We start from the raw sequence: 14,203 nt of genomic DNA, 5'->3' as shown, positions 1-14,203 counted from the left end.
AAAATAAATTAAGCTTCGTTTACTTTGAATCCTCTGAACAAAAACTTTATGTTTGGCGAGTTTCAATACACATTATAACCCTTTGTTTTGCACACTCTTTCTCTATAAAATGTATAAAGAACAATTTTTTTTAATTATTCTTGTAATAATTAAAAATAAATAAATAAAACGATGGATGCTATCTTTTATGCCATAAATTAATCAATTTTGTGAATATTATTTCGAAGCTAGATTCCACAAGTTAGCGTGCTCACATGTGGTCGAGTGATTAGAATTTAAAGGGTGGATATTAAAAATTGGTGTGTGTATATCATGATTGTCTCTTTCTAGATTATAATAATAGATAAAAAAAAACATGGGTTAGTTAAATATAAACAGTTAACAAAGTTAATATAATGAACAATTAACCAAGTTAAATGTTAGTTTTTTTATTTTTATCTTTGGATTATTTTTTAATTTTATTATTTAGTATTGATTTTTTTATTGAATTTTATCATTAAGTGTTAAGTTGATTCTGAATCGATTTTGTGTTATTTTTTTAATGTTTTTATAATGTAATAAAATATATATAAAAATTAATTTAACTCAGTATAATCCATAACTCGATTTACGGGTTTGGTGGATTGACTAAGGTGAATATATTTTCTTTTTTTCATTTGATTTCCTTTTGTTTTGACATACGTAAAATCATATCATGACAACTCTCAAATGATTTAATTGAAAATTCAAACTAACTAAAGAAGCAGGACGAGATTTTTTAAGTTTAAACTGTTATACCAAATTTAATAAAAATTATAAAAAGTTTCTAATTATCTAAATATTATATTTTTATATTAATCACGGGCGATACACTAATAGTAGGTTAGTTTTCAATTATCTCGTGAGGGACTTTGGGGGTGTTTAAGAGTATGATAGCGGTTGCTTTTTAAAGTAATTTTTATTTAGAAATACATCAAAATAAATTTTTTTTATTTTTAAAAAATTATTTTTCACATCAGTATCTCAAAACAATATAAATTTTTAAATTTTATAAAATACTGTTTACACTGTGTTTGTAGACAGTCCCATTGTATAGCCAGTAGAAACTATACTAGTTATGAAAGGTACGAGGTGGTGCGAGGTATCGGTTGTCTTTATGATAATATTCTACAAACCAAATTCTTATTTAAAAACGAAAGGAAGAAAGAAAAAGCGAAAAGCTTTTTATGTTATGAATGCAGTAATGACTCCACTTTATAAATTCTCCATTGTCGCCTAGCGGTTAGGGTATGGGAGACCCAGTTTTTTTTTTTTTGAAACAATTAACTAAGAAAATTGATAAATAAAAGAGTCCAAAATAAAAAAAAAATATTTAAAAGATAATAATGTAGCAATTCTTTTTCTTTCCTTCTATTTCTGGAATCAATTTATTCTATCCATGGTGATCTCTAAAATTCCAATGGACATTATAGTTTAAGTTATTTATTTTTGTGGTTAGAAAATGTTTTTCTAAAAATTTAATTTATTTTGCTTCAAGTTAATTTATTTAGAGTGTTTTTAGATTATTATAATGTGTTAATATTAAAAATAAATTAAAAATAAAAAAAATATTATTTTAATATATTTTTAAATAAAAAATACTTTTAAAAGAACGGAGGTTAATAGCCATTCATAATTTTTTTTTTTTTTTAAAAAGGGAAAATTCTTCCCCTATTTGAGATGTCTATTGTTATCAATGGTGGCAGGAACTCCTTAATAATATATAATACTCACTACTATAGCCTAAGAAAGATGCCATGAAGTCTCAGAGGGCTCGACCCAATCAGCCCAGAAGGAATTCAAAATTCGAAAATGCTGCTGAATCCTGCAACCCCACCTCGAGAAAACAAACAACAAGAAATCCACAACTGCAACCTGAAAATTTGAAAATGGGGTTCTTATTGCGCCTCTTAACAGGCAAATACATGTAACTGTTGGTGGACCTTGTTGCCTGTAAATTAATCACGAGCAACTCACTGTTAGGCCTTCACAGAATGAACGGAAAAGAGTTTTGGAGCAGTCAATGTCAAAGAGTTCTTTCAGCTTCACATCACATGGTATTCTCCTCTTGTCAGATGGATCCTTCAATCAAACAGAAAATGGTTTGAGGCACAATTTAGGTACAGTTCGAAATCAATCTCAAAAGATCATAAAACAGCACCGTGTCCAAGTTTCTTTATCTAGTAGTTTCTCTTCATAGAAACTACAAGACCAAGCCACGATGCTATGAATTCTGAAGGGAATGCTTTCTTTCACATATATTCCATCTAATTCGCAAGCCACTGCAAACAGAGGTGGAGCCATACTTGAAGAAGGTGTGAAATCTGAACACGATGGAAAACCAATTCCTGACTATCATGCAGAGTTATCCTTAAGAATAATTAGGAATGAGAAAAGTGGGCACGATACTACATTATCACCATCAAGAAGTCCATTATAGACGCAGTGGCCCCTGATAAGGTTATAGATGGTCAAAACAGTGGAAATGACACTGCTGACATGCTAATTGACTCTCTCGATCTTATCTTCTCAACTTGTTCCTATTTGCTCTGCAGACAAGTCAAGGTTCAATTTTAAGTGCAAACCATCTGGGCTGCCCTTATCAATCTAATAATTTCCTTGGTAAAACCCTTTCATTTCTCCAGTTACCACTACTCCATCTTATACAGATTATATTTCCCATTTTGTTTTGCAAAGCCTAGCAATCCTGTCTGCATCCCCAGAGATGGATTTAAATGAGCATGTATGGTGTGATTCACATCAGTTTTGGCAGCTGGAATCATCTTTAATGGTTAAGTTATACCTGTGCAGCAGTAGGTGTTTGAAAACACAGGCCTTTTCTTCACTTATTAGCATACGCCACCAACAACTATGAAATTATGACATAAGATTTCACTGAGCACAGTAACCACATACCTGGAGATTGTTTTGCTTTATGCATTCCCAAATTCTCTTGACAACATCAGATCGTGATAATGAACTTTTTCCAGTACCAAGGAGCTTTATTAAAGCATATGAATGTTGAAGTGGGGCAAGAAAGCCTGAATTTCCTCCCTTATGCTTCTCTTTTTCCCGTTTGGCTCACCTTCCTCTGAGATGTTATCACCATAAGATTAACAAAGATTATGATGTTCAGGAATCATGTAAATGTGTACAAACTCCCCGTTGATTTACTCATAACTCATAACTCATTTGAAACATGTTGATGGAATCGACACCGAAAAGAGCCTGCAATGGCTTGTCACAATTTATTTTCCGTCTATCACTCGGATCTTGCAAATTCTTCTCCCTTATGTTGACAAACCAGAAAAAACTTAAAAAGTTAACACTATTGATAATCCCCCATACCAGATTATACGATGGGAAATCAAAATAACTTTCCCCTAACTTTTAAGGTGTTCCTCTGTCCTGGCCATTTGAGGCACCCACAATGAATTCTTGAAGCTGAGGAGACAGGCTAAATAATAAGCTAAAACCACCCCCTCTTTTCTTGCCTCCCTTGTTGTTCTTGTTGGATCAGGACCACGTTTCTACAAAAACTTGTAAGCATGCACAGCAGCACAAAATGACAGCAGCTGTCTTGAAAAATCCTAAAAAAATGATGAAGACTGAAGAGAGTCACTTGTTTGGTATTTCAAATGCACAAGAGAATGCATAAAATTTGTTTTAGAAAAACCCTTACTGTTGTTCAACATTGAATGAGCAGCAGATGCATAGCTTGGACTTTGGAGGGGCAACAGCAAAATAATAATAATATATCATAAGCGGGAAATTATTGCTAAAATCTGTTTCTATATCATTTTTCCATTTTCACAAGTTAAAAAACCTACAGCATCAAAGAACACACACCAAAAAAATAGAAAAAAAAATCTGCAAATCCCAGAACTAAGAATTATTCAGTGATATACAGGAATTGAGATAAAAGTACCCCTTATATTGATAAATACATATGAATATAACACACACATGTACGTTTATTCACAACAATTTGAATTCTCTTCACAAGCATGTAATCAGAGTTCACTTTGAACGTTAATATGAATATACCCATTTCTTGAGATTCATGATGGGTAATAAATAATATCCGAAATTTTTAAAAATATAACAAGATATGATCATATATTTGGAGGGAGCACTGAAAGTAGTGTTGATCAATAAAGAAACATAATTGTGAAAGCTATTTTTAATATTTATTTTTGAACGCAGAGTCTTTTATCTTTTTGTAAAATTTTATCATCAAGAACAAGTACACCACATCTTTGTAGATAAAGCTGCTTATTATTTGTATGAACCACATATAGATATATATATATATATATAGTTTTACAATTTAAATTTATATTATATTTTCATGCCGTGTAATTTTTTTTTGACAACCTCTCTATTAACCCTATTTATCATTGTGATTTTAGTGAGTTCTTTCTTTTCTAGGACCAAATTGAAGATGATCCATGCATGTACTTGTTGATTTTCTATTGAAGTCAAGTGATTATATTTTTCTATTCAAAGGGTTTTTTTTTTTAATTTTTTTTATTGAAGCATTTTATTAGAACCTGCTTAAAAATCGTTGATGTAGGATAGTTGGTATAAAAAATGAGTCTCAGTTATCCAGCATTTCATGAGAGTTATTGATTACAAAATTCGTTTTTGTTTTGGTTGAATTTTTCTTTCATTTGAGTGCTTGCAGTCGTTTATTTTTTCATTTGAGTGCTTGAATTTTTTTCATTTCAGTCCTTATATTCGTTTATTTTTCTATTAAAGAGTTTGTATTATAAAAAATCAATCAATTGAATATTTTTTAGGTGTTTTTCTCATTTATACCATTTTTCCCCCAAACTTTGTCCTTATTTTGAACATTAGTTTCTAAATAGATTAATTAGACACATTACAAATATTTCATTTTTTACGAAATTCATAAATTAGTAAAAAGAATGGAACAATATTAAAATTAAAAATTAAAAATTAAAAAAATAATTAACATCAAATAAAGTTAACAAGAGGAACCAAGGTTAGTATTATAATTAAGAAAATAATTTTTTTCTTGAAAAATCAAACCAAATCAATCTCATTTTTCTTCACCACCATTCAACATGATATATATATATATATAACACTATGTACCACCAGCTACGATTCCTCTAATAATCATATTAACCATCTAATAGGTAACTTATTGGTAAGAGCTTGAGATTAAGAGGTTTTTTTTCCCTGTAGTTTCAGGTTCGAGCCTTGTAGTTGCTAATATGATGACCACTAAAGGCTTACATGGTCGTTAACTTCAAGGCCTGTGAGATTAGTCGAGATACACGCAAATTAACCCGAACATCCACGTTAATAATAATAATAATAAAAAATCATACTACAAACCACCCCAAATCGTTTACGTGCGTGATGCATGATCAGAAGTCGTTGGTGCTTAAACGAAATATTGCTCGACCTTTAGGCGATAACTAATGGTAATAATAATAATAATAATAATAATTTGATCATGTGATTTAGGGACAAAAATTACAAAATTAAGAATGCTAATCCACGTGGGGTTGTCCTTAATAAAACCAAGCCATGTCATGAATAAAGCTAATAACATCAACAATTAGCAGTTGGTGGTGCTAGGGTGGCCTTTTGCTAGATGGTAGCTTTAGTAACTCATTCATGTAAGAAATAATAAAGTGTTTGAAGTTAAAATTTAAATCTATTAAAAAGTGTAAAAATTAAAAATTCATGTTATATAGAAAACTTTTAAAATGAAAACTTTGTTTCATTATTTTATTTTATTTATTTATTTAAAGTTAAATAATTATTTTTAATTTATATTTGTTCTAGTTCATTATACATTGTTAAGAAGTTTATTTTATTATTAAACTTATGTTAGTTGATTATTAATTTAAGCCCATTAGTTTGTAACTCAAAAATAGTCTATTAAGGTTAGTTAAAGGAGATTGTATTATATTTTTTTGAGCTGCAAATTTCAGGAGCAGGTTAAAGAATTAACGTGGATTTTTTTTTTGTTTGTTTGTGACAAAACAATATTTTTTTGCAAAGATAAAAATTATATATTGATTTATTAAAGATTAACTGATTTTGTGATATAATTCACAGATTCACAAAAATTATATATTAAATACATGGTTATTTCTGGATTAGAGTTATATCAAATTTGATTTTTGATTTTTTAAGTTATTATCTAGGTGATTGGGAGTTGCTTTATCATGTTATCAAGAGATCCGTATAAAATAAGCCGTGTTGTTCATGTTATTTTAGGAAGCTACCTGGAAGGTACTCTAGAAGCAATCCCGACCTTCAATATTTATGCATGAACTTGTCCCCTTTCAAGGCTGACAGTAAATGTTGATTGTCAATATCCCATTTTTCGGTTCATGGAGGAAGTTTTGCTTTGCTTCCCCTTTCACTAGCAATACCCGCAGCTCTTGCAGGACTTGGGCATGCTTTAATTCAATTAGTATGCCTTTGTTTTTTTTTTTTTTGCATCTAGTCGTTGGTTACTTAACAAGGTATTCCAGTTGTCAATGGGATTTGATTCTGTGCCGCTTGGATGGCACTATTTATTGGCTAGTGGATGGTCTTGTGTATGGTAAATAGTTACCTTGGAACAATGGTTGATCAAAGGTCAAAAACCATTAATTTATTTGTAATTATGTAAAGATGATATAGCTGTGTTTTCAGTGCCTCGTGCTTTAACTTAAGCTGTGTTTTCCGCATCTTGATTTTGCTTTAGATGAACATGTGTTCATATGAGGAGGACACAGTTTTACCATGGTGCTCTATGCTTTGAGATTTAAGCCTGTGTAGGCAAGCTTGTAAATCTCTCTCTCTACCTCTCTACTCTTTTTTCTTTTCTTCACACACACATTCATGCAGTTCAGCTGCATTTATAGCAAAACAAGTCGCCGTTTTGATGTTCTGCAATGCCAGGTTGCAGATGTTTGGTCGTGTGGTGTAACCTTATATGTGATGCTGGTTGAGGATCCTGATGAACCTATAGACTTTGGGAAGACAATACAGGCACCAAATGGATCCTGCTGTTACTTGCTACTCGCAAATGTTATTCAATTTACTTTTATGAAAGAACATTTTGTTGATTCTGTGCAGAGAATTCTTAACGTCTAGTATTCTATTCAGGACTCCATTCAGATAACATCCAGAATGTTGCCACCTGATTTCAAGGATTTCTTATGCCGATCCTGCAAATGTGAGTGATTCCTTTTCTTTTCCTTTTCATTTTGTTGGATACTTAAAATTGTTTTAAAAATCATTCAAAGCATGATATATTTATGATGCATTAAACTTGTAGCACTGAAGTTTGTGTGATCTTCTGGTAATACTCCTGCTTTTGGATGTTTGCACGCAACACAGGATTACCATTCCTGAAATCAGGAATCATGAGTGGTTTCTGAAGAATCTTCCCACCGACCTGATGGATGAAAAGACAATGGGCAGCCATTTTGAAGAGTCTGATCAGCCCATGGTCTTAATAGATGCATGTTGGACAATCTGGACATGGACTTAGATTGTGAATCCGAGCTTGATATTGACAGCAGTGGGGAGATAGTTTATGCATTGTAATCCTATCATTATGCAGTTGTACTTCCGGCATGCCTTTGCAAGATGTTGTCCATGGAGCACATGGATGTATGGAGTTCAAATTCAAAAGAAACGTGTTGTAGAATATAGCAGGTGTAGAATAGGCAACAGCATGGGAAAGTTCAATTTATGCTTCTTTACGTTTCATGTTCATATTATAAGCTTTCATACCATTGTGACCGGAGGGATTTGATCTGATTCATGTAGGGTGGAAACTGGTACAAATTCTGGATGTCAGGGGTTGTCCACCCTCTGCCGTCCGATCGAACTAGTCTGTTCATTATTCAGTTTTGCGTCTGTCCCTGTATTTTGTCTGTTGTGCTATGGCATATTATCCGTTTGTTTACTCTAAATGAAAGGTGCCTGAAAGTGTCCTGAAATGCCTTGTTCTATCCCTTCGTTGATTGTTCCTCAAGTCTCATGAGCGATCAACATTTTCCAGCACTCAATTTAGACACTAGGCTTTAACTCTTCTGGCATATTTAGACAGGGTTTGTCGAAGTCGTTGGTGCCAGAGTTCTCTTTTCTGACTACATATATCTTATAACTTCCTGTTTCTTCTTCAATGGTCTAAGTCATAACAGAGTTATCATAATTTTGTATTTCCTTTACCTGGAAATGAGATACTAACCTTTATTTGTTGTTGCCGAGTTGCAAATTTTTCTGGGTATCAATGGATTAAATAGTTCAGAGAAGGATCTTGACGCCTACACGCTTCAATCCCATCATTTATGGATTTCTGCTTTCTTAATCCATTGAAAAATCTGTAATTTGTAGTCAAACTCTTTCTTTTTCTAACTGTTATTTTATCCATCAGCAGTATTACCCAGAAGGAATGATATTGTCACCATGTAACCAGATAAATCAAGTCAGGCAACATTTTTATGAAATTGGTCCCTGTTAAAGAATACAATCACTTGATCCAGGATATTTCAGCTTCTTTTCTTCTACTCAGGGTAATCTCCCTGCTTCCACCCAACAAATCCAGCAAGGACAACAGAATAGAAAATTTAAAATTCACAAACGATGAAGGGTTTTACAAAGGAATTAAAAATAAAGGCAGAACAACAACATTTTCAGAACAAAAGTCGGTCAAAAACGATGATTGTAAAGCCAGTTTAAGTTGACTTCTTCTTTCTGAACCTTAATCCTCAAATTCTTGCAAACAAGCATAATTGGTTTCCACAAAATGGCTGTTTCTTCATCACAGACGACTTCCTTCAAATGTTCAAGGTTCATGATTGATTGTGGCAACTCACAGTTGCATGAGCAGCCCATCATAAGGAGCTGCCTTAGATTTTGCAGCTCGCCGATCTCTTCGGGTAATCTTTCAATTCCTAAACACTCTGATATGTCAAGAACACTCAAGTTACAGAGACCCCCGATTGTGTTCGGTAACTCCAACAATTCAATACAGGAACCAAGCCTTAGAACCTCTAAATTAACCAACTTTCCGATTTCTTTAGGCAATGCAACCAACTTATGACAATTGATGATGCTGAGTTTCTTTAGCTTGGTAAGAAGACAGATCTCAACCGGTAATTCTATCAGATCATTGCTGTACTCAATGTTGATTTCCATTATATTTGGCAATGCTTCTGAAACCAGGATGGTAGAGGTACTAAAAGCTTGACTAATGTTGCACATATACAAGGTTAGCTTTTGTAGAATCTCTAACTTCACAGTGGTGAAGGCAAAGGGAGGAATTGAAACACGCTCCAGTCTGATTCTCTTCAAGTTGGTTACGTAGCCAAGAAGTAGGAAATTATTTAATTCAGTTGGGAAGAAACCGTAGTTCTCGACTATCAAAACTTTCAGCTTCTCCATTTTCTTTATGAACTCTGGTAAGGTGTGGTTCTTTGATCGAACATTAAGAACCAAAACCTCAACTTCAGGTGCTTGTATGAAGCACCAACTTGACGAGAACTTTTCATCTGCGAAAAATGTCCCACTTTCATATGATGCAAAAGGGCATATCAAAAGAAGATAAAGCAAATGAACTATACCTCATGTGCAGGTGCACGAGGGATTGTGTGAAAGTAAAGAGACATGAACTACCTGTGGAGATAGACAAGAGGCGGCAACTAATGTTTGGCTGCTTCTGTTCCATCCACCAGGCAGGAACATTATTTGCACTTATCTCCAGAATTAGTCTTTTTCTCCGCTCAATGGACTCTGAGTCGCTCTGACAGATGGCTAGCTCTCTAAGAAGGTCATGTTGCATGGCGAACTGCTGATTGTAGCAGCCACTAGCAACGTTCCTGGAGAAAGAAGAAAAAATATTTGCTTAGGGAATATACTACAGAATTTTCACGTACAAAGACATATATAATACATGCTTTCCTATACAAGGACGGATATAGTAACTAGAGAGGCAACTCCATCAGATAGATTACAATTAAACATTAAGAACCATAAACAGCTTGCTTGAAATTGTGTTAAAGAAAAATCAAATGACAAAATATATTTAGTCACATGAAGTCTGAAGAAGAAGAAGAGAGCCAGTCGGCACGGCAGCATACCCTGTGACTACAAGATCAACTAGATTCCGGTTGCAGAGTTCCTGGAGTTTGGCGACAGCATATGCTTCTTCATCTAGATTGTACAATTCCATCCACATATCAACAAGGGCATTAACAGGAATCCTTTGATCTTCTGGAAATGAACATAGGTCTATGAAGCACTCCTTCAAGATAACCTTGTTATCTAAGGTATCCAAACTTTTCTGGAGAGAATTGAGCAGGTCAGTGTATTCAAAAATAGAACCAACTTTAGACAACTCCATTGCTCTAGTTTTCCAAATTTCTTCAGGCTCTCCACAGAGTGAACTGCCAACCACTTTAAGGGCCAGTGGGAACCCCTTGCAGCCTTTCACAATCTGCAAAAAATGAATATTTCACTTTTTGGTGGTAGTTAGGGATTCAACAACAGCTGAAGTCTCTAGGAAATTAGTTATTTGTAACACACATATTGTTTCTCAAAGGTAAAAAGTGGCACCTTGCTGACAACATTTTTATCTGGAATGTCCTGGCTCTGATGAGGTAGGAATGCGGAGCTTCTGAAAAGAGTCAACGAATCTTCATAATTCAATGGTTTTAATTCATATGTAGAACCAAATCTTCGAAATACAGATCTTGATGTTACCAAAATCTTGTAATCTTTGATTTGGAACATAAACTTTTCAAGAAACGACTCTGATTCAGGCCAAACATCATCCAGGACCAACAATATTGGACTTGGTCCAATGCTGTTCAAAAATTGCTCCAACCGGTAGACTATATCTTCATCACTTCGAAAATCACTTGGGGGCTTCTGACCTTTATGATTGAATAGTGCCCTTACAATGCCTTCCATGTTGGTGTTTTTCGACACAATAACATAAAAAATGTTATCCTTGAATTTTTCTGTCCAAAGACCCATAACTATATCAGAGACTTGCTAATAAGAACTTGCAGAAATTCTTAGATAAAAAGGAAAACATTCACATGATCACATCAGAATATTTTGAATCGATACCTTCAACTTCTTTATCATGACAAAGTAGTCTTGCCAATGTTGTTTTTCCGCAGCCTGGAGGAGCAGACAGTACAACAATAGACACCCCATCCTTAAACAGCTTCATCTTCAATTCTCCTATGGCCACCTGTAATCCAACAGGATTCACCAGAGACTCTGGGACTGCACATGAGACATCACGTCCATCAATCGTTCCGTTTGAACCTGAACCCTTGCGGCCTCTTACCTCCAACAGAATTTCTTTGGTGTCTCTTGCTATTTGCGCTGGCATAACAGTCTGAAAGAATTGGTTGATTGATCTTTCTAACTCGATGAGCTTGTCTGTGTATTTTGGCCTTCTCCAACAATGATACCAACGAATTTTTGAGCATTCAAGAACGAGCGTCTCGCCATTCCTGATCACTTCCATTAATTTTTCAATCTCTTCATTTCTACGATCCAATTCTTCATCCAACTGTTTGATTTCATCTAAAATTGGAATGTTGGATTCTAGAGTTTCTTGTATTTGCTTCAATTTGGTCTTGAACACGAGGGCTTTTTGTGCCACATTCTCAATTACTTTTAGCAGCTCTCCGAACACTGCTCCGCCAAGCAATTCAGCTGCCATATTCACTGTTTCTTTACAGCACAGACAATTTTTTTTTTCTTTTTCAAGAACCTCAAGTGCTCTCAATGTTGAGTTTTGTAAGATGCAAATGCAAACTTGGACGAAGACAGAAAAAAATATGACAAATGTATCTTGGTCTTGCAACTTACAAATTAAGAAAGGAATAGCAGAAGCTGTAAAGGAAATTCCATGCCTTATTCTCGTTGACATTGACCTACTTACTTTATTATATGGCTTAGCTATGAAGCTAGAAGTTAGGCTGTTTGTGCTTACACTGTATGATAAACAAGGGAAGAAAAAGGAAAAGAAGAATGGAATAAAAGATCGTGTAATTTGTAGGAAATTCTTTTCTCAAGGAATATGCCTTCAAATTTTTCTTATGGAGAACAGATATTATCATTAGTAGGGAAATTCATGCTCCTTAATTAATGTGGCATGCTATGATTGCACCATGCAAGTTAACAAGTTATTGGTGAAAATGTTATTGATAGAAAATATCATTGATACAGAAATTAAATAGTGTTTTCTATGCTAGAAAAACTCTTGTATGTGTAAAGAAATTATTTGCATAAAGAGTTTGCGTGGGCGTGCTTATAAAATCTTGAAAAAAACATATATCAAAAGCGTGCTGGACATGATCGGATAAACCGAGTCAACACTGGATCTGAGATGAATTTTTTAGTGGAAACTGGTTTGCAACAAAGAAACTGATCGGCAACATTCAGCAGGCGTTTCCATTGGAATGATTACTTCCATTATTTCTTCTGTCTCTTCTTTCTAGGATCGAATTCTTTATTTAACTTTGCCATGTCTTGTAAAATTAGAATGTTGTAGAACGTCTTCCATTTGCTTCAATTTGGAATTGAACACAAGGGTTTTGTTTTCTGCATGCAATACTACTTGCAGCTCTCTGGGATTTGGCGCGCTGCTCTATTGGCAGCTCGGTTAATCAATTGGGCTTTCATCACCGTTTCTCTACAAAAGTAGGCAAGTTTTAATTTCAAGTCCTCAGAGTTTTATTTAGATGCGAAGTTAAGCAGAGAAAATATGACAGGGATGGATCTTGGTCTTGGTCTTGCATATACGTTAATAGGAAGATAGAATTGGTTGTCCCTTGCCGTGAAGTGTGAAGGAAACTTCGTGTCTTCTTCTCATTGACATTGACTTGATTGCTCTAGGAGGCTAATGGCTCAGTTATTTTTAATTGGACAAAGCAAATCAGGCACGAAATCACACAAGATGGGCAGTTGATGCTGTTGTGTTCTAATCTTCCAGTCAAAAGGGAAACAAGGAAAGACGATGGAAAAGGAGAGGAAAAAGAAGTATATGCAATTCTTCAATGATTATGCTCAGTTGTTTGCTCTAGGTTGGTAGGCAATGCTTTTTCTGTAGAATCACCATTGCTTTTTGCTCACGGTTAAGCAAATCTTCAATGATTATGACTCAGTTTTTGTCCATTTTATTGACCATCTCTTCTAGGGGTAAAAGCACCTTTCATGAAAACATGAAATAGGCACTGTGATATATATCCTGCCATGTCTAATCTGGCAGCAACCTTTTCTGTCCATAGTTTCATCAACTGTAATTTGAAGGATCGATTACGAATATGTCACTGGCTCCTTTAAACATTTCTAAGAAAAATTTCCTGACCTTCTTAACTTTGTAAATTCATTTCCTATAGTCTAGGCATTCAGAGTTGTCTTGGTTACGTTTCTCCTTGACTTAGAACTTCAAGTTGTTTAGAGTTTGATGCCCCTAGTAGTACTCTGCTGCAACAAAGTATAATATGTTGTCCGTGTTGCCGGGCTGAATAATTATTTTTTTAATATAAAAAAAGTAATATGTTAAAAAAAATTCAAGTCCCTTGGTTAAATAAACAATTAAAATATTTACAAAAAAAAAAAACCAACAACAGTAAATAAATCAACAAAAAAAAACCACACCTGAGCTTATTTAGATTATCAAACAACCCTAAGCTAACCTCACTAAAAAAAAACCAAGAAAAAAAAGTCAAACTTCAAAAAAAAAAAAAAAAAAAAAAAACAAAACATCAGTTTTAAAAAAAGAAAAAAAACCAAGCAAATCTAGACGAATCTCTTAAACTTAGTCCAATCTAAAAAATTACAACTTGTTAAATCATGAACTTGAGTTCAATCAAGAAGGTTAAATATCATCTAATTTAATTTTGAAGAATAAAACTATTGAAAAAACTATTAATAAAAAAAATTTCATTAAAAAAACAAAAAAATTAAGGCTAAAATCCTACAGGAAAAAACCAATGAGGATGAAATCCAAAAAACAAATTATCACAAACAAAAAAAAATTGCAATTTAAAGAATTATGACCAAACTTGAAAAATTAAAAAATCATAGGGGAGTGAAATTAAAAATCATTTGTAATGTAAGAGATTATTTATAGATTAAAAAATAGTGAGAGTGAAAAAGAAAAACATTGTTGAGA

General features: G+C 33.6%; 1 protein-coding gene and 1 long non-coding RNA gene across 2 annotated transcripts; one reads left to right on the top strand and one right to left on the bottom strand.

Annotated features, from left to right (window-relative positions):
• Window positions 1-6,370: 6,370 nt before the first annotated feature.
• Window positions 6,371-7,949, top strand: LOC112328185 (uncharacterized). Its single transcript, XR_002982844.2, has 3 exons — window positions 6,371-6,836; window positions 6,952-7,228; window positions 7,393-7,949. It is a non-coding gene; the product is annotated as an uncharacterized LOC112328185 (long non-coding RNA).
• Window positions 7,950-8,612: 663 nt separating this feature from the next.
• Window positions 8,613-11,871, bottom strand: LOC7477966 (probable disease resistance protein At5g66890). The gene is made up of 5 exons (XM_002310708.4): window positions 11,137-11,871; window positions 10,618-11,024; window positions 10,143-10,498; window positions 9,679-9,881; window positions 8,613-9,554 (listed from the first exon to the last, which is right to left on the bottom strand). Exons 1-5 carry the CDS (start codon window positions 11,741-11,743, stop codon window positions 8,713-8,715), a joined length of 2,415 nt encoding a protein of 804 aa, XP_002310744.3. The 5' UTR covers window positions 11,744-11,871; the 3' UTR covers window positions 8,613-8,712.
• Window positions 11,872-14,203: the final 2,332 nt, after the last annotated feature.

The sequence above is a fragment of the Populus trichocarpa genome, chromosome 7 (assembly GCF_000002775.5).
Source record: "Populus trichocarpa isolate Nisqually-1 chromosome 7, P.trichocarpa_v4.1, whole genome shotgun sequence".
Classification (NCBI taxonomy): Eukaryota; Viridiplantae; Streptophyta; class Magnoliopsida; order Malpighiales; family Salicaceae; genus Populus; species Populus trichocarpa.
This window is presented reverse-complemented; position numbering and strand designations above follow the sequence as displayed.

Excerpts from the sequence above, each read along its gene's own strand:
- LOC7477966 (XM_002310708.4), bottom strand. The coding sequence starts at position 11,743 with ATGGCAGCTGAATTGCTTGGCGGAGCAGTGTTCGGAGAGCTGCTAAAA. Across the intron at positions 10,499-10,617 it reads ATAAAAATGTTGTCAGCAAG|ATTGTGAAAGGCTGCAAGGG; the intron begins GTGCCACTTTTT and ends CATTTTTTGCAG. Across the intron at positions 9,882-10,142 it reads GTTGATCTTGTAGTCACAGG|GAACGTTGCTAGTGGCTGCT; the intron begins GTATGCTGCCGT and ends TTCTTTCTCCAG.